This window comes from Rosa rugosa, chromosome 2 (genome assembly GCF_958449725.1).
Source record: "Rosa rugosa chromosome 2, drRosRugo1.1, whole genome shotgun sequence".
Taxonomy (NCBI): Eukaryota; Viridiplantae; Streptophyta; class Magnoliopsida; order Rosales; family Rosaceae; genus Rosa; species Rosa rugosa.
In genome coordinates, this window is record NC_084821.1 from 39,096,912 (window position 1) to 39,118,071 (window position 21,160).

Here is a 21,160-nt window from a genome sequence, read left to right on the forward strand (position 1 = left end):
GCCACATCCTTCTTCATCCCAATCCACCAAAACTGTCTTCGCAGGTCCATATCATCTTGGTACTCCCTGGATGTACAGTGTATCAGGATCGATGTGCTTCCTGCATAACTTCCTCCTTGAGATTGTCACCACTCGGGACATACAATCTCGATCGAAATCTCAACCCACCATCTGTTCCCACCGTCCATTCAAAAGGACCTTCCACATTCGGATTGGTAGTCAACTCTGCCAATCTCGCCTGAGAGAACTCATCACGTGCTTGACTCTGAATGATCTTGGAAATCAATGTAGGTTGTAATGTAATACTACCGAGAAATATTCCACGTCCTTCTCCTGTGGGCTTAAGATCAAACTCAAATGCAGTCTCCAACATAAGCCACTCCTAAACCATAAGAGATGCCACAATTCCTCTGGTTTTCCTACTCAAAGCATCCGCCACTACATTGGCCTTTTCGGGATGATACTCCAAGGTGAAATCATAGTCTTTGATGAGCTCCATCCATCTTCTCTGCCTCATGTTCAACTCCTTCAGGGAGAATAGATACTTCAAACTCTTATGATCAGAAAAGAGTTCAAACTTCTCACCATAAAGATAATGCCTCCAAATCTTCAGGACAAAAACCACTGCAGCTAGCTCTAGATCATGAGTGGGGTAGTTCCGCTCATGCACCTTCAACTGTCTAGAGCCGTAAGCAACAACCTTACCATGCTGCATCAACACACAGCCCAAACCCTGATGGGAAGCATCACTGTAAATAACTAACCCACCACCACTAGAAGGGATAGTCAACACTGGAGCCGTTGTCAATCTAGTCTTCAACTCACTGAAAGCCTTCTCACAATCATCAGTCCACACAAACTTAGTGTCCTTCCTTGTCAACTTGGTCAAAGCCGAAGCAATACCAGAAAACCCCTCAATGAATCGCCTGTAGTACCCTGCCAATCCAAGGAAACTACGGATCTCTGTAACGGTAGTAGGGCGACTCCAACCCATCATTGCTTCAACCTTCGAAGGATCCACAGAAACTCCGTCCTTTGAAACTACATGACCAAGGAACTTGACCTTTTTTTGCCAAAATTCGCACTTCTCAAACTTTGCATACAACTTTTCTTTTCTCAAAATCTGCAGCACAATCTGCAAATGCTTCTCATGCTTATCGGACGACTTTGAATAAATCAAGATGTCGTCAACGAACACCACCACAAACTGATCTAAGTAAGGACTGAACGTGCGGTTCATCAAGTCCATGAATGCTGCAGGTGCATTAGTTAGACTGAAAGGCATGACAAGAAATTCATAATGCCCATACCTAGTCCTGAATGCCGTCTTAGGAATATCCTCATCCTTCACCCTTAATTGGTGATATCCAGATCTCAAATCAATTTTGGAGAACACCATAGCCTCCATAAGCTGATCAAACAAGTCATCAATCCTAGGCAAGGGATACCTATTCTTGATGGTCACCTTGTTCAGCTGCCGATAATCCACACAAAAACGAAGTGAATTATCCTTCTTTTTCAGAAACAGCACTGGTGTGCCCCAAGGAGAAACACTAGCCTGTATGAACCCTTGTGCAAGTAATCCCTCAATCTGAACCTTCAACTCCTGAAGTTCAGCTGGTGTCATCCGATAAGGTGCTTTCGATACAGGTGCAGTACCTGATATCACATCAATGGAGAAGTCCATTACCCTTTTCGGAGGTAACCCCGGTATCTCTTGGAACATATCAGCATACTCTGAAACTACAGGAATCCCTGCAATTACTAAAGTACTACTTCCTGATTCAATATGTGCCAAGATCCCCGCCCTCATGGCGACGTCAGATCTCAGGCAACGATAATGAAACACTGGTTGCCCAGGGGCATGGAAAGACACAATCATTCTAAAACAATCAATCACTGCATAGTTCGGACTCAACCAATCCAAACCTAAAATCACATCATACATGTGATCCGGAATCACAATCAAAGATGCAGTGAACTCTCTACCACAAATTCCAATAGGGCAATCATCACAAAACATACTAAGCTCAAGAGAGACGTAAAGAGGTGACGTGACACACAAAGATCTAGCAAGCGGTATAGCAGTCAAACCCAAAACATCTACCACAGAACTAGATATGAAAGAGTGGGAGGCACCCATATCAAACAGTACTCTAGCAAGATAGTTATAGACAGATAAGGTACCTTCTACCCCGGTGCCTCTCTGGCCGACAGCAAAAACTCTAGCCGATGCTGGTGGTGGTAGTCTCTGCTGGTTCCCCTGTCCTCCCCTCGCAGGGCTATCGCAGTCTCTAGCAACGTGTCCTACCCGCCCACAAGTAAAGCATACCCTGGTCTGCGGCTTTGTGCACCCTCTAGAAGTATGGCCCATCTCGCCACAATTATAACATTTAATAGGCGTAGCTGGTGCTGCTTGCCTAATAGGCATAGCCCTAACAGGCGCAGGTGCTGCTCTGGCTGGGGCTTGATGGGAATAGGCTATCCTGGCTGGGGCCCGTGGCTGGAAATGAGTCCGCTGTCGCTTCCAGGACCCACCTCTATAATCTCTGGAACTGCTGCTCCCCGCAATGACCTTCCCTTTTTCCCAGGGAATCTCTCTCAGCTGTCTGATCATTCTGGCGAGGCGGGTTCTCGCGTTCCAGTAACATTGCCTTCGCTGCTATCTGAGCCACTGTCGGCAACTCAAATGAGGCCACTGTAATCTGAAGATAATCATTCAGCCCTCGCTGAAAGTGCATAGCAAACCTGTAAGTGTCCCATGGTCGCACGAAGCGATACAACCGAGAAAACTCTGCTTCGTAATCCCTGACAGTCATCATTCCCTGAGTTATATCAAGAAACTCCTTTTCCAACTGCTCTACTACCGCTCTGGGGAAATACTTATCTCTGAAACGTCTCTCAAATTCCGCCCAGGACATGGCAGTCACATCCTCAGTCCTCTCAACATATTCCCACCAAACTCATGCCTCATCATGCAACATGAAGGTGGTAATCTCCCTTTTCTCAACATCAGTACAGATGACCATTCTGAAATAGTTTATTACACGCATTTCTATGCGTGTAATTGCACTCTAAATACTAGAATTGAGCTAATCTTTAAGTCAATTATTATGTAAGTAATCCATTTTTATTTATTGTGTAGAAAATAAGCGAAGTTGCGGAAACGAGATTGAATGATGCAAAAATGGTGAAGATTTGAGTTTCCGACAAAAGGACGAACTAGTCAATGCGAGTCAACTATGGTCAATGACATCAAGGGAGTGGAATCCAAGTCTTGGATAGTATATGGGGAAGTGCATTGAGAAGAAGAGAGAAGAAGAAAAAGAAGAAGAAAGAAAAGAAGAAAAGAGAAAAGAAAAGAAAAAGAGGAATATATATATTATAAATAATTAAAATCTGGTCTTGATGACATCATGATGACGTCATCAATTAGATCCTTATTTTCCTCTCCACGTGCGCTCTTCATCCATTTCCTTTCCTTTCCTTTTTCTTTTCATTTTATCTTTTTTCTTTTCCTTCCTATCCTGTTTTGACACATGTCCCATCCCTTTCTTCTTCCAGCCCTACATCATCGAGAACACTATTGTTTGGACCCAAAATGAGCATTTTGGCCTGACAAGGCACGTCTTGGAGAAATTGAGCCAATGTCAGTGGCTCAAGCTATATATTGTCGACAAATTTGAAATATATTTAGAGGCTAAATAAAGCCTACTATGGAAGCATGGAAGCATGAAAAGTCAACTTTAGCACATTTTCCTACTTCGGCTAGGAGAAACCGAGCTAAACAAGGAAGGAGGGGCGGAAGACTAACCAAATGAAATTAAAATAAGCTAAAATTGTCCAGATTAAATCTAGACATCCCAAGGATCATTTCTTATGAAGAGTGTCAGAGCTAGTTTTGAGTGGAAGACCTTCAAACAATCAGTTCAATCTTTTGCAGAAGCAAAACTGGAAAACTGGACCTGTAAGAGGTCCAGCAGCGTTTCCAGCCCAACCACTATATGAAAAGCTCTGAAATTTGACCAGGATTATCTACACTCATAGTGGAACATTTGTTATGAAGAAGTCACGGTCAAATTCTGAATATTGTCACACTCCTAGTCCTAGTCTTCTCAGAAGCCAACTTTCAGTGCCACCAAACCCTCTGTCAACGTACTTCGGTCCTAGTCTCCTCGGGAGCCGATTGTAGTACCACGACCACAACAGTTACGGAACCAGCCAAGAAAGGGTAACGCCCTCGCAAACTAGCCAAGCTAAAGTCACGCTTTAGCAAGTTCTCTCTACTTCCCAGTGGTTCTCGCTCTGCTCGATCTACAACATCGAGTATTGATTGTGATTTTCAAGAAGATTAGCAAAAGTCCTCACCACGAGGCATAAATAATCCCACGACGAGGTTGGTGGTCTCCTCGTCTACAATCGCTTGAAAGAAGTTAGGTCAAGGGACACCCCCAACGACCGCACCCGAACGGTGCTGGCACGCCCGCTCAGAAAAGAGACTGTTGACCAGCCGCAGCAAAATTGGAGCCAAACATTTTGGCACACCCGGTGGGACGACACCAGAGTCTTTTTGTGTTCACCATCATTGGGATACCAGAGGAAAATCTTTACCAAAAGAAATTCCTAAAGTCATGGCGACGATAGAAGGCTATGTGCCCATTCCCATTCCAGAGAATGCGAGCATAGAAGAGCGGCTTGATATCCTTCAAAAGAATTCTACCGCATACCATGAGAATCTGAGTAAAGCCCTCGCGGAGGACCGTCGACGTTCGATGAGTTCACGATTCCGGTCAAGAGGCTAGAGTTGGGGGCACAACAAACACAAGGCGAATTGGAACGTCAAGAACCTGCTCGCGAAGAGGTCGTTTCTGAGACTAACTTGCCTATAGGTGGCAATCATCCTAAGGGTCTCACTGGTGAGTCACAGCCTTACACAGAGGCTGTGCATGGAAAAGGTTGTTTGGACCCAAAATGGGGGTCCAAACAAAGGTCATCAACAAGATTGTTCTTCTGACAATACAATTGTCTCTGAACAAATATCTTATTTCTCCACTGATCAAGCCAAATACGTGGCTACTGATCAGATGCATGGGGGGCAATATATGACCCATGATCATCCCTTTGATCAAGAGAAGTTGGCAACAGTTGGCGACAAAGCCGATCTTGGGACACCGTCATCTCCCAAATTACAATTGAAGATCATGCCTCGTCAACCAACAAAGATACTTGGGGGGCAAGATTACCCCTCTCACGAGCCAAATTCCTCCAAATTCTTCAACGAGAAGTATCTTTGATCTTTTCCTACAAGCTCTCACAGGAGGGATTTTTACCCTACAAATTTTGATACATCGGAGCTTGGAATGAAGCATAGATGGCCTCCCCCGTGGTCTTCTAGAGGTTAGCCAAACGTGTCGCTGCTAACTCCTTGCTTTGTTGTTAATTTCCTGTCAGTTTTCAGTTTTTTACCTTTATTTTCATAGTTAAAAAAAAAAAAAAAAAAAGTTGAATTTGGTAAGGGGTTGTGAATCATAACGGAATAGGTGAAGTCTCTTTTGTTAATATTGGCCTAAAACTCCTTATTGGTGCCTAGTTCAGGTCCCTTAAGGTTAAGGGCGGCTTTTATTAACACTTGTTGAACTGTCTTCACACTTATGACCTCTCTCATCCAGAAGTGCGTGCAAATGGGCCTAAACCACTATGTGAGAGTAGCTCATGCCAAAATAGATTCTGCCTCTCTTGTTCGCCCTCCCCCACCTGGTCATTTCAGTAAGGTTGCCCAAAGGATTTGAAAGAAAATTTGTGTCTAGGCGACTATACTTGGGCCGCATGTCTAAACCTTGATTCACATTGTCTTATTGAATTCAGCTACTTATCAAAAAAAAAAAATTAGTGCGATCCAAATATTACAGCGGAGTCAAAACACTGAGGGAATAATTTATTAGCCAGTCTCTTCGCATAAGCCTTCGTGGGAAATTCTAGTGTTCCTACACTCGCGAAATCCATTTATGAAGGCCTGTTTTTGAGGCCCATAATTGTTTCTTCGCTTTGCCTAGCAACACTAGGGGGCAACACTATACAATACTAAGCCTAAACCCTAAATTTTTACAGCTTATTTTATTTAAAAAAAAATACTAAGCCCATTTTGGGTAAATATTTTCGTTGGTTGTTTGTTTATTATTAGAGTTAAAATGAATTTTGGGTAAATATCTTCTTCATCGTAGGGCGCATCCAATGGGATGTGATGTCTAGTTTGGATACGAGAAGTGCTGACAAAGGGTCTCGTCCCCTGTCAATCAAGTGAGCTGAGCTCCGCCAAAATCGTTCCTCTCTTCACCTGGTCATGTTCCAAAGGAGTTACCGAAAGGAGAAGAGAAATATCCCTAAGTCCAAAACGTTTTTTCTTGTATGTTGCATCACTTTATGTGTTGTTCTTGTTTTTGTTTTATTTTTAGTCTTAGGATGCCCTTTCAACTATCTATGATGAGTTTTTATCTCCAAAATTATGGCTAAAATAATAAAAAATAAAATAAAATAAAAAAGTCATAAATACAACTCTTAGGGGGCAATTCTAAGTGTTCTTACACTCGCAAAGCTACTAAGCCGAGTCACTCGGAAAATGCCGGAGATTCATACCTTCCCTCGCGGCAGAGCCACCGGCCCAACAGAACGTCATTTGGAGGCACTGTTGGCACGTCTGGTCGGCGAAAATGGGGGAAATAAGTCTGGAGCCAGAAATCCAGAATCCAGAAGGGGCCTGAGGATTGGACTTCAAATGGATGCATAGCGACTTGATAAAAGGCTCGATAAAGCGAACCCAGAACCGGTTGACCAAGGCCAACGACTGTGCCATTATAAAGAGCAGTGGCCAAAGAGGACCAAGTGCTAGTTGGTTTACCAGCAGAAGTACAGAAAATAAACTTACAGAGCCACCACTCGAGGAAGGCAATTCCCCCGGTTTCGTCATGATGTCCGCGGTAGTAATTTCGCCAAGACGGGTAAGATCTGCTATGAATGCTGCGACCAGTCTGAGTCATCTGCAGCGGGAATTTCTCGTCATCAAATTGGCCTTGAACATACGGTGCCGCGTGGATGGGTAGGCCCGTGATAGCGAGAATATCCAATAAGGAAATACTCATCTGCCCAAAGCAGAAATCAAAAGTGTTGCTGGCGGTGTTCCAGAAGCAAAAGGCCGCGGCGAGAGGAGCACGATTCAGGCCGCCGGGAATTTGAAGACACAAGTCAATAGCATCCGCAATGCCTACTGCGCGCCAGCGGGCCAAATCTCGGGCACGAACCTCATTGTACCAGGCTACATCAGGAGGTTGGATTGAGGGCCAGAAACCAATTTTGACTCTATGATGTTTCTGGCCCTAACCTCCAAGATCGGCAGGAGACCGGAGAAGAGCCGAGATGGGACGGCGGATGGGAAGCCCATAATAGGCCATAACATCATCTGGCAAACGATCGCGAGGTGTGGGACCCAGACTCGCTTGACTATCGCCGCCACCAACGCCCATCAGTCGACTTCTCTCCTCTTCGGTTTGACTTCTACATCGAATACTCATGTTAGTCCGCCAGGTGAATGCGGCTTTCTCAGTTATTTCATCTGCCTGATCGATAACGAATGGTTTCTTGGATGCCATTTCTGGGTTGCAAGGAACACTTCTCCATTACACTTTGATTTATAGCTCAGATATTTTTGGAGATTAGTTTATTAGCTGGGCCAGTGAGTGGCCCTAGTTGATAATTAATGAGTCATTATTCCATCTTGAGAATCGCATCTAAGGCGACAGTGAAGATACTTCTCCATTACACTTTGATTTATAGCTCAGATATTTTTGGAGATTAGTTTATTAGCTGGCCCAGTGAGTGGCCCTAGTTAATAATTAATGAGTCATTATTGCATCTTGAGAATCGCATCTAAGGCGACAGTAAAGATATTCCACCTTTTCCTACCACCGCAGGGCCAGCATAGTGGCCTGATATTTTTTAAATAAAACATGATTAAAACCGATGCGGTTTTAGATACTCAAGTTGCAGCAGATATGGTGGTTTCACCTGGTCACACGTCATGTTGTCGATAGCCATGATCTAATCATCGTCTTCGGCATAAGACTCGCGAAGGATTAAATGACAGCAAACAGTTTGCTATTTTGCATCTTATTTCGCCAAGTACTATAGGCCTTGATCTAGCCAGGAAAGCGGCTTCAACACCTACATTTTAGAAAATCAACAGAGAGCCAGCGAACAAGGCAGATACATGTTGCTATACACATGGCGAAGCTACCACCAAGGAAGAGAAGGATCCTCATTCGCGATCAAAAGCAGTCACCTTCGCATTGGGGGCACGCTAAAGTTCTGATCTCCTACAACCTGCACAAGTTTCGCCAGATCCATGGGGGGCAATAAAGTTGGCAAAGGAAGCGTCAATTCATGACAAAGGCAATTCAGTAGTGGCATTCAAGCTTTATGGCCTATTTAGAGGCCTATATGGAAACAGTCAAGCCAATATAAGTGGCTTTGGAGAAACAACATTATAATAGTAGTGCTGATTCAAGACCTCTTCAGTCAAGACGAAGACCTTTGACTTCGAGGTCTGGGGGGCAATGTTTGGACCCAAAATGAGCATTTTGGCCTGACAAGGCACGTCTTGGAGAAATTGAGCCAATGTCAATGGCTCAAGCTATATATTGTCGACAAGTTCGAAATATATATTTAGAGGCTAAATAAAGCCTACTATGGAAGCATGAAAAGTCAACTTTAGCACATTTTCCTACTTCGGCTAGGAGAAACCTAGCTAAACAAGGAAGGAGGGGCGGAAGACTAACCAAATGAAATTCAAATGAGCTAAAACTGTCCAGATTAAATCTAGACATCCCAAGGATCATTTCTTATGAAGAGTGCCAAAGCTAGTTTTGAGTGGAAGACCTTCAAACAATCAGTCCAATCTTTTGCAGAACCAAAACTGGAAAACTGGACCTGTAAGAGGTCCAGCAGCGTTTCCGGCCCAACCACTATATGAAAAGCTATGAAATTTGACCAGGATGATCTACACTCATAGTGAAACATTTGTTATGAAGAAGTCACGGTCAAATTCTGAATCTTGATGGAGATATAATTAAGGTATAAAGGAGCCGAAAGTGCTTCCTTATCTCCAAAATTCATCATTCTTTATCTCCAATTATGCTTCCTTATCTCCAAAATTCATCATTCCTTATCTCCAATTATGCCTCTTTATCTTCTTATCTCCGAATCTCATCATTCTTTATCTCCAATTATGCTTCCTTATCTCCAAAATTCATCATTTCTGATCTCCAATTAATGCTCCACTATCATTTGTTTAATGCTAAACACTTTGGCATGGTAGCCTATAAATAGAGGTTAGAATGAAACACTTAAACACACAATTCACTCATCAATACATCTCTAAGATGATCTAAGTCTCTCTAGAGCAAACCTCTCTAAGAGCAACTCATCTCATTCTCTTTCTCTTACCGGTGATCACACTCCTAGTCCTAGTCTTCTCAGAAGCCGACTTTCAGTGCCACCAAACCCTCTGTCAACGTACTTCTGTCCTAGTCTCCTCGGGAGCCGATTGTAGTACCACGACCACAACGGTTACAGAACCAGCCAAGAAAGGGTAACGCCCTCGATACCAGCCAAGCTAAAGTCACGCTTTAGCAAGTTCTCTCTACTTCCCAGTGGTTCTCGCTCTGCTCGATCTACAACATCGAGTATCGATTGTGATTTTCAAGAAGATTAGCAAAAGTCCTCACCACGAGGCATAAAGAATCCCACGACGAGGTTGGTGCTCTCCTCGTCTACAATCGCTTGAAAGAAGTCAGGTCAAAGGACACCCCCAACGACCGCACTCGAACGGTGCTGGCACGTCCGCGCAGAAAAGAGACTGTTGACCAGCTGCAGCAAAATTGGAGCCAAACAACTATTAATTCCAATCATCCCATTTAGGCCTCATCATATGGCCCTTGGGCCCAAAGCCCGCCCCGTAGGGCTGAAGCCCGGCCCGACCCTTCCATTAGGGCGAGCCGGCCTGACCCTTTCTGAAATAGGGTAGGGTAAGGGTCATACAAATTAGGCCCGGCCCGATTGATCCCGTAAGGGCCAGGCCCGGCCCGGCCCTTAAAGCCCGGCCCTAAAATTTATATTTTATTTTGTTATTTTCTATTACATGATATATATGTATAAAACTAACACCCTCTTTGGGACATCCACAAGCCATGGTGAGGCCCAACCGAGACTTGCATCTTGTAGCCCTATGTTCAAGCTACGCTACGGTATCCGGAAGTCGCAAATCCGTCACCGGGAAGCCACCTTTCCGGCCTTGCAAAGTTACCTCCACAATATGCATTTCTACACTAGAATAGTTGTTTGCTTGTCCCACATCGAAGAGAATGTAAAGGAAGAGCACTCCTTCACCTATAAAAGGAATGCCTCCTCCCACTTAAACACCATTCCATTACAATTTACTCCATTACATCTCTTGTAATCATGTTAGGCCGCAAGGCTCGACACACACTAGTATAAGCTTTCAAGTGGACGTAGTCTCCCGCTAAGGTGGGAGGTGAACCACTATACATCTCGTGTCAATCTCTCTCTCTTTACTTATCGTTAATTAGATCCCCACGGATCAAAGTATTAACATTGGCGCCGTCTGTGGGAAGCCAACACAAAGGCTTCGTCACATACCATGAACTTCGGTAAACATCAAATAAGGGCTGGTCAACGCCCGGCGGGGTCGGTCAACGCCCAGCGGAGTCGGTCAACGCCCAACAAGGCTTGATCAACTTTTGGTCAACGCCCAACTCAAAAAAGTCAACGCTGAACCTTCAAAAAAAAAAAAAAAAAAAAATTTGGTGGCAAATTTTCTCTGGACACCCAGAAAAATTCTCTGGGCACCCATCTCCATTTTCAAATCTGCATTCGCGCCCAAACTTCCGCTCCGCTGGCCAACTTCCGCCGGCCACCACCGCTGACCCGAGCTTCCTCTGCTAAGCACTACCAGCCTGCCAGCACCGGCATCAGCGCCGGCATCTTCCGCCCAACACCACCAGCGGAAAAACCTCCGCCAGCCGCAATCCACTGGCCAAAACTCCTCCAGCTGACCGGGGCACCACCGCCCAATTTCCTCCGCTGGGGAACCACCGCCCAACCTCATTCGCCGGCGAACACCACCGCTGGCCAAGTGCTCCACTTAACCCGGCGTCTCCGCCGCACTTTGATTCCAGACCCGCTCTCCCAGCCTCAGCGTCTCCGGCGGTCGATCACCGCTGAGCAAAACCTCCGCTGAGCTCAGGCTTCCGCCAGCCAGTTCTTCCGCCGGCGAGCCTTCTGCCAGCAGGCTTCACTGCCACCACCAGTCAGCGGCACATTCTTCCGCCAATCTCCGTCAGCGGCCTTCCTCCGCTGGCATCTACACCGGGCAGCCTCCGCTGGGATTCTCCGCCGGAAATAACCGCTCTGGTCCTCCATTGCTTCTCCGCTCGAGCATTCCTGCTGAGCTTTACCGCCGGCCATCCTCCTATCCTCTTCAGTCCATCTGCAACGCTTCTTAAGCACACATTCCATCCATCTCCAACCCAGCGGAAATCCAGCGCTGACAGCCATTTTCTCTGGGCACCCCCCACCTCGAATCTGTACCCAGTATCTTGACTTACGAAAAGCTAAGTCCTTTTCTCTATGCAGTTCTGCTTATCACTGCTCATTAGCTTCTCGCTGCTCTTCGACTTAATGTGCATTCACACTTCATGCTTGTATCTGCATGTGTCGCCCAAAGCTTCTCCATTTATATGCGGCCACATGTACACTCTTAAATCTGTTTTGATGCCAGATGTCCACCTAACAACTGGTTTGGCCCATGCATCTATGCGGCTATATAGACACCTCATGCTTCATTCTAAGTACATACTGCATCTGTGCACGTTCCCACTAGCCTTATATGACTTTTGAGTGCATAATAAACTAGTGTCATGAAGTTGACATGTGTTTCCCTTATTTGACTTTCATTATTGTCAAACTGGAATTTACTTAGACATGACTCTGTGTTGTACACGGCCCATTGTCTGCGTCTGGCCAATTTGAAGTTTAAAATTGGTTTGTGTACAACAATGAGTTTGTCTCCCCCAAAGCTCGTACTTGTTTGAGTGACAAGCATTATTAATTTGGCATCACCCTTTTCATACTTATTCTGACTCTGCATATGTGTTCTCCGAATCAAATTTGAGCACAATTGCTCTAGTCTTACTAAATGCATTTATATGGACTAAGTGTTAATTCTCTACTCTTTTTTGGTAGAATGACAGGAGACATGCAAGCAAAGGAAATTTCTATTTCTGTCGAGCATTCAACCGCAACTACGAGTTGACGGATATTATCGGAATACTTTATCCGCCACAAGCAATGGACCGTCATGCTCGGCCACCTCTGCTCGCCTCCAAATCGGCATAAGATAAGTAACTATATCTTATCTTTTGCGCTCTTGCAATTAGAGCTATTACCATACCAATACCATGCTTTTACTACTTCTAAGCATGCCTACAACATGTTATTAGAAACTTTCCTACAAGTACATGCTACACACATACATGCTCAAATTCACTTTCATGTGACATTCATCTAGAACCTTGTGACACTTATAGCTCAATTAAACATGCATGCTCGGATAAACGCTTGCGAAACGGTTACGACTCGCTTGGGTATCAAAGCATGGCCGCGACTCGCTTGGGCCACGCCCCGCACGCTCGTACAGCGCCTACACCCAACTCGCTCGAACACCTAACTCGCTCCACTTATCCAACATGCTTTAGTTACGCTCTCGGTTCACAATGCTTCATACATGTGGTCTAGCCTCCGGGCACCACACTTTTTCATGTTTTCTTACATATGATCTAGCCTCCGGGCTCCACGAGTCTATGGTCTGCGACCTACCGCCATGCGGCAGGGCGACACCCCATTATCTCATGCACTTCATACATTAGTGCACCTCCGATGTAACTACATATACGAATTTTTGTCTTTTGTGATACAGGATAGCGAGTCCCTTCTTGTTTGCGGAGCTCGGGGACTTGTAGGGGCCGTGCGCCTCTCGGATATTACTTATGCTTGATGACTTCATGATTTGAACTCCCCAACCAAGAAGCTACTCTTACTCGGGGACTTCGGGGACTTGTTTATACCTACACTAGCAAGCTAGTTCTCTACATCACCAAGCATAATTAACACCCTCTTTGGGACATTCACAAGCCATGGTGAGGCCCAACCGAGACTTGCATCTTGTAGCCCTATGTTCAAGCTACGCTACGGTATCCGGAAGTCGCAAATCCGTCGCCGGGAAGCCACCTTTCCGGCCTTGCCAAGCTGCCTCCACAATATGCATTTCTACACTAGAATAGTTGTTTGCTTGTCCCACATCGAAGAGAATGTAAAGGAAGAGCACTCCTTCACCTATAAAAGGAATGCCTCCTCCCACTTAAACACCATTCCATTACAATTCACTCCATTACATCTCTTGTAATCATGTTAGGCCGCAAGGCTCGACACACACTAGTATAAGCTTTCAAGTGGACGTAGTCTCCCGCTAAGGCGGGAGGTGAACCACTATACATCTCGTGTCAATCTCTCTCTCTCTTTACTTATTGTTAATTAGATCCCCACGGATCAAAGCATTAACACATTGTCTTCGACATCTGTATCAACATACATCTTGTAGTGGTTGTCTGTTTCAAGCTTTTCAACCCACTGTAAGCATATCAGTGTCGAGTCTATTTCCTTTCTTATGAGTGATAGGAAAAGGTCACTGCTAACTACGTTAGGATGATCGTAAGCAGTGATAATTGTTTTTTCTCCTACTGCCAGGAAGGTATTCTTTGTATCTTTAGAGATGATCTTTTTGATATATTCTAGAGACATGCCCTTCATCCATGGAATGCTTGAATTTGGCTGGCCATTGTATCCAACACAGGCGGGCTGAAGATATCTTCTTTGAATGATTCTCACATAATGATATGGAGAAATGTACTCAACTTCACCATTTGTTTTCTGAATCCATTCTGGTGGAGTAGATCTGAACTTCAGTCGCAGCATACAGTCATTTTTTCTAACATTCTTGACTGTGTTGACAATGATAGGTGGTAGTCCCTTGAGATCATCATTTGTTTTAGTCCACAGATTATGGACAAAACCATTTTCAACAAGCCAAAGCTTGTGTTCTTGAGGATGTTCACTCTGAACATTGACTAAGTATCTTCCAACATAGGGTCCTGCAATAATGAAGAGGGTTGGAGGAATACATGCCTCAGAATTATGACTTCCTATCAGATTATGGAATTCAAACCAATCTGATTCTTTTAGTGCTATGATAGGAACTCTAACACTTTCTGGATCTTCAAGGAAGTGAATTTTTTCTTTTCGAACAGCACTCTGCTGTGTATGAAGTTCTTCAAACTGTGGTCTAGCATTCTCATAGAGTTCTTCAGCTAGTGCGAATAGAGCTGGGAACATTAGACCACTGCTTCTTTCCTGAAAGGCAAATAGGAGATTATCCACAATCGCTTTCTGGTGGTAAGCTAGCCTCCTGCCAGTTCTGAACACAGGAGCGTCAAATGTTTGAAGTTCATAATTAAAAACATTTATTACTCCAGTTGGAGTAGGTTTGCTTTTTGGCAAAGCAACAGTCGTCAACGGTCTTGATGAGCCTTTACCGTCTGCCGTTTGAGACGGGCTAGCCAATCCTTTACCCTGGGATTAATCAGCTGTGGCTAGTCCTTTTGGACCTAGCAGGAATCTTTTGAGGATTTTTTTTTAGGATCCTCAGCAGGTTCATGTTCTTTCCCAGTTCTTCTACTTCTGGGATTACGACCTTCGTCGTCATCTTTTCGGCTGAACATTGCCATTTCTCTGGTTAAGGCGTCTGGAAGATAGTTCTTGTTTCCTGCAATTAATTCAACATTATAATCATATTGGTTAAGAAATAATTGCCAGTTTGCTAATCTTCCTCTATTAGCAGCTTTATCAAGTTTAAAATTTTTAAAGTTCTTTACTCTAGCACAATCGGTGCGTACAAGAAAAGCTGGGGAATTTAAAATTGTTTTCTTGACAGCCAAAATTTATTTTTCCCCTGTGGGATAATTCAGTTCTGCAGGGCTGAACTTGCCGCTACAAAATTTGCAGATCTTTTCAATGTTAGTTCCAAGCGTTTTTTCATCATCTTTTGTGAAGTTCCATTTTCTCTTGGAACTTGTTTTAGGAGATAACATTGCTGTTAGTCCTGATATTTTGGGAATAAAATCTCTCCCATAGTTTATGACTCCTAAGAATCTCTCTAGACTCTTAGCATCAGGAATTCTATCTGGGAACTTCCAGATCTTCTCAAGGATGTGAGGTTGGAGTTTTATTACTCCATTTTTGATATTTATTCCTAGGAAATCAACTTCATCGAGGATAAAGAAGATTTTCTTTTCACCTAGGATAATTCCATGCTGAACTATCAACTTTACAACCTCATAGAGGTGTTTCATGTGTTCTTCTCTGTTTTTGGAGAAGACAAGGATGTCATCAATATAGACGACACAGAATTCAGCCACATGTTTGAAGATGTTATCCATCTTTCTCTGGAAGATTGAAGGGGCTTGTTTCAGGCCAAAAGGCATTACCAGCCATTCGTAATGACCTTGTGGTGTTCCAAATGCAGTGAGAGGAATACTCTCAGGATGCATCTTGACTTGCCAAAAACCCGACTTTGCATCGAATTTTGAAAAGACCTTAGCTCCTCTGAGCTGGTTGATCAGTACTCTTACTTGAGTAATTTGATAACCGTCTTTGACAGTCTTCTTGTTGACATCTCTGTAGTCAATCACCATTCTAGTTTTTCCTTTGAGGTTTTTTGCATGATTTCTCACGTAGAATGCTGGAGCATGATGAGGGCTAGTGGAGGGTTGAATTAACACTACTACAAATATTACCTATAAGGACACCCAACAAGGACGTCTTTTAATTGAAGTGTCCTGAAAACCTTTTAAGGACGAGCGGGAAAAAAACAGGGCAACAGATGCCCTTTTTTGGCCAAAATTAAACTTCCCCACAGAAAGGCGCCTTTTTTTTTGGGCCAAAAGTTAAACTTCTCACACTCCCGGCCTCCTCTCCCTCTCCCGTTGCTCTCATCTGCCATCTCTTCCTCATCGAACGAACCAAATTGTGGAGGTCAGATTCTTTAGCTCTGAGCAAAAAAAAAAAAATTCACTCACCACGGATGGATAATTTTCTCTCCTTTTGAAAATTAGGATTCCCTTAAGTCTTTCCCTTCAATTCCAGTGATTCAAAATTTTGTTGTGTGTGTGGCTGTAAATTCGTTATAGGGATTTGGGAAGGAGTTGTTGGAGAAGAAGGTGACGAAGGCTGCAGAGCCGCTGTCGTCTCGCACACTAACCCCATGAACCCAAGACACCCATTTATCCAGAACGCACTCAACTTCTTCTTCACCAATCGTTCGCTGCCGCTTTAGGGCTCGCTGTCCCTTAATGACACTCCGGCCTCCGTCGTCGATTCCAAGAGCGGTGTTTTGTTTCCGTCGGTCCTGGCCGGGACTTGGCGACTTCTGGGAATTGGGTTGAGGAGAAAAAGAAAACGCGTGCTGGGGTTGTAGAACATCGATTTGTATTCATATGGTATCATATTTCTCTTCCCTCCTAAATTTCGTTTCTTTTTGTTGTTGAATTTTTCAAAGTTGTATTGGGTAAGCTACACTATCAGCTCAGTCACTCAGTGTGTAAAGTAGTCAAATTTTGCTTGCTTATAGCTGTGTATATATAATATATGTGATTTTAGCTTCTGCTAACTATGTGCGTAATTGGGGAATGTCAGTAGAAATCTGTTCTAGCTTCAGATTAGTTAAAGTAATGTAATGGGTTGGATCAGAAATTGGATCAGAGAGGGTTTTTTGTTATGTTTGGCTTAGAATTCACAACTTCATGACCAGGAGGTGTATTTTAGTGTCTTGATTAAATAGCAGGTTGGTTTTTGAATTCATGTTTTCTGGTATCTTGTGTTGTTGACCTTCTTTGCTAACACTATATGCAATAGTTCTTAGAGAAAACATTGAATGCAGTTGGATTGAAATTGAAGTTCTCTATCAAGATGATAGCCCTAGCTTGTTAGATATCTACTCTTGTGCTCCGTTTTTAAACATTTGTTCTGCTTATAGGAGAGCAAAGAGCAGCTTGGAACCAACGGTAGCTTTGCTACATCTTGTTTCTCTATTATTGTTAACTTAGATCCTGCTGCAGAGCATTTTGACTACCCTGTGGCTTTAGGTAAGTAGGTGATTTGGTTATTAGCTCTCACTCTTATCTAGTATCATTGAGGAATCAGAGCACTTGAGATTATTTTTGTTTTCTTTTCCCTCTTGCAGATATCAGGGAGCTAATTAACTTGGATGATGTTATGGAGGAACTTGGACTGGGTACCAATGGAGGACTTATGTACTGCATGGAGTATCCTTTTTTTTTTTTTACATTTTTTCTTTGCTTTTTTTTTTCCTTAATGGTTTTATGCTAATTGCCATTTATAAAGGGCTTGCAGACGTGAAAAAATCAATTGATAAATATGTCACTTGTCCTAGTGTTCTCTTCTCTTTAAAAAACTTTTGATTTCTAAGGTGAATGGCCTTAATCTCGATAACTAGACACCTTGAAGATAATCTGGATGATTGGCTTGCAGATGGATTGGAGGATTACCTGGATGATGACTACTTAATTTTGGACTGCCCAGGTATGCATATGAGCATACGTGTTCCGTTGTCTGTATCTATTATCATGCATCAGTTGTTGAAAGGTTAGGTATGCAATGCTAGCATTGTTACATTGCAACAAAAATACCACCAAAGTACTGGCTGATTGGTAGTTCATATGCTTTCCAATTGCCTGCTTCTCTTTTAGAAGGCAATTGTGTGATGCATCTTTCGGTGAATGTAATTTTGTTAGAGCTGTTTTGTGTTTGAGAAGTGTGGAAGTAATTATGTTTTGGATATGACTACTCTGACTATTATGAGGGCTCTTCCAAGAGAGGTAATTACGGTTCTATTATTAATGATATGAATTGACATTGTATCTGTCTACCCTTGAACATTCTTGCTTAATTTGACTTGCAGGTTGACCCAGCAGTGTATAATATGCTTCATGAAGATCCAGGTAATGAACATTGCCTTTTTTTCTTCTTCAACACTGCTAGATATAAGCTTATGTCCTAAAGATAACTTGTGGCTATTTTTAAGACATGCGTTTGTGGCTTTTTCTTTAATTATGCATATACTTGTGCAGGTTCAAAGTTTCTTAGTACTGATGGCAGTACAGGCAGCAAGGTCTCATTATTTTCAACAAGTCTTCTAGGATGCTACTTTCATTTTGGCATTTGCTTCTGGCAAATCTAAGTCTAGCTTTCATGTAAACTGTAATTACTCTTCAGTTCATGATTGACATATAATGTGTTTTCGTTTGTGTTTGATAGGCAGAAGTGAATTATTTGGGACAGTTCTATCATCCTAATCTTGTTAAACTAATTGGCTATTGCTTGGAAGATGAGCAGTGCCTTTTGGTATATGAATTCTTGCCTCGAGGTAAAACTGTTCATCCCTGTAACACTACGTTACTCATCATTCAAGGTAAACCCATTCCTCACAAGTCTTGTTGACTCCAAGTCATTTAGCTGTTGTCATGGAATATGCAGCTGGTGGTGAGCTATTTGGGAGGATATATAGTGCTGGTAGATTTAGTGAAGTTGAGGTTAGTTCCTCGGTTTACATGTTAGATAAAATCATTATGTTTTTCTGCTTTTGACCATTAAATTAAAGAGTCTTACCCTTTGCTTTCGCTCTTTATTTTTGATTATATAGATCATAATTGATAGTAGAAAGTCTTTGACATCAAACATGGAAGATACGTCGTCGGTTTTATCAAGCGATAGCATGCATATTGGTCTTCTTGCTGCTGCTGCTCATGCAGCTGCAACAAATAGTCGGTTTACTATATTTTATAATCCAAGGTTAGTATCTGCTGCTGCTTCAGAATGAATATTGTGTTTACATTTTCTCATTTAAGTGCTTTCAATGCAGAGCAAGTCCTTCTGAATTTGTGATACCCCTGGCCAAGTATGTTAAAGCAGTCTATCATACACGTGTTTCTGTGGGAATGCGATTTAGGATGCTGTTTGAGACAGAAGAATCAAGTGTTCGCCGGTACGCAATTCTTTCTAGCTATATATGAATTTACTAATTAGTTGAACAGATTTTTACATGATTTGATCCATTTATGAAAAAACGCATGTTTCTGGAAAAATTCTGATTTTTTTTGTTTTGTTTTTTTTGGGGGGGGGTGGTAGATTTCAACTTTCCTGTACGTTGTTCTACCAGTTTTTGGGTTGCTTGTTTTGTTTCATGGGTACATTATCAGATTGCGTCTTTGGATGCTTTTATGATAAATAAGCTGCAAGTAAAGTTTCCCCTTTCCTTCTTATCCCCTGGTTGGAGTGAAACTTACATGAACAAAATCTAACCTCAGAATCTGGGTTTGCAGTGTGTTACATTTTGCGGTTCTTATAATGCACAGAACTTGCAATCTTCAAATGTTTCAAATGGGCCTGCTGCTATGCTTCAAAGACATAGTTTACCTCATTCTCAGTCTCAGAATACTTTTCTCCAGAGCTTTCAAGAAAACCAAGCTCCTGCTTCTCAGCTGTTGCAACAACAGTTGCGTTATCATCCATATAATAATGATCAGAGGCAGCAGCAGCAGCATCAACAGCAGCAGCTTCAACAATCCCAGAATATGCACCAATTTTCTGTTCAGCAGCAGATTCCCAATGTAATGTCTTCTCTATCTAATTTTGCTACTCAAGGGGGAGATCAATTGAAGCAAGCTGCTGAGGCCCATGATACTGCAAAAGCCACCTAATAAGGTTGAGGTAGGGAAAAAAATGTTTTAAGCTATTGGGGTTTTGTTTCTCTTAAAGAAAATGCATTTGGTGATTTTGTTAAACTCAGTACTCTCATTGTTTGAATGCATTGATCACTTGGTATTGCACAATTTCTCTTTTTCGATATTGACTGAAAAAAAGGGGCTACTTTATATTGTGATTTATGCTTGCAGTGCCCAATTTACTTTTTTGTTAATCAGATGCAATTGCATGCTCTGTTTTCATACTCCAAAGTTGCATCAAAGTACCCTTCAAGGTTTCTCACAAAGTAATTTTTACGAAAATAAACCAACTTTTAAATTTAAAACTTCATATTGAGATTAAAAATCAATGCTCTGTTTTGCCTTTTCTTGTTTGTATCTACCACCTTTTAGAGTTTTATATTTGGTTATGCATGTTATATATTAATAACCTCTAAGTTCTGGGCACTCTTTATATTTGCATTATTGTCTTCACATGCCTTAGTTTACTGCAATATTGATGTATTACTTCGACCCATTGAGTAAGAGAAAGAAATGTAAAACAGTTTATTTGGAGGTGGTTAAGTTACATTTCTACTTAACCATGCATGTATGTATATCTCTTATTTTTTGTATGAATCGAGTTATATATGTAGCAGCAGCTAGCTTTGAAATATGGAGGTTCAAAACAACAGTAGTAGTACATTAATTCTTGATGTTGGACTTGTGGTTTTTGCAGGTTACTTGTTTTGGATGGTACGAATTGAGTTATATATGTAGCAGCAGCAGCTAGCTTTGAATTATGTAGGTTCAAAATAGTAGTAATACATTCTGGATGTTGGACTTGTAGTTCTTGCTGGTTACTTGTTTTGGATCTTGGACATGTATTAATGGATGTTCTATATATACAAGGACTTGTTTGATGTGTAATCGATGTTATGCCTATGGGAATGTATTTTTGTGTCCTCTTATGAATTTAAGGACTACGTTTACAGGTATTTGAGGACTCAATTTGTGTCCTTGTATTGAAAAGAGGACACATACAGTATCAAGTTTTTTGTGTCCTCTTATAGATTTAAGGACTATTTCCAGAGTTTTTAGGACACAATTTATGTGTTCTTGTATAAAATAGAGGACACATTAGTGTGTTGCTTTTGTGTCCTCTAATAGATTTAAGGACTCCATTTTCAGAGCTTTTAGGACACAATTTGTGTGTCCTC

At 42.5% G+C, this 21,160-nt stretch overlaps 1 protein-coding gene across 2 annotated transcripts; it reads left to right on the forward strand.

The window, feature by feature from the left end:
* The first annotated feature begins 16,078 nt into the window (after positions 1–16,078).
* Positions 16,079–20,846, forward strand: LOC133734386 (auxin response factor 5-like). 2 transcript variants are annotated; one of them, XM_062162025.1, is made up of 12 exons: positions 16,079–16,215; positions 16,371–16,679; positions 17,216–17,324; positions 17,423–17,504; positions 17,696–18,077; positions 18,161–18,200; positions 18,330–18,370; positions 18,517–18,625; positions 18,715–18,791; positions 18,902–19,050; positions 19,121–19,243; positions 20,680–20,846. In XM_062162025.1, the coding sequence occupies exons 5-12, from the start codon at positions 18,039–18,041 to the stop codon at positions 20,705–20,707; spliced, it is 606 nt and encodes a 201-aa protein (XP_062018009.1). In that variant the 5' UTR covers positions 16,079–16,215; positions 16,371–16,679; positions 17,216–17,324; positions 17,423–17,504; positions 17,696–18,038; the 3' UTR covers positions 20,708–20,846. The 2 variants fall into 2 exon arrangements, with proteins under 2 accessions (XP_062018009.1, XP_062018010.1); XM_062162026.1 differs by lacking the exon at positions 16,079–16,215 and having other exon boundaries at positions 16,357–16,679; positions 18,736–18,791.
* Positions 20,847–21,160: the final 314 nt, after the last annotated feature.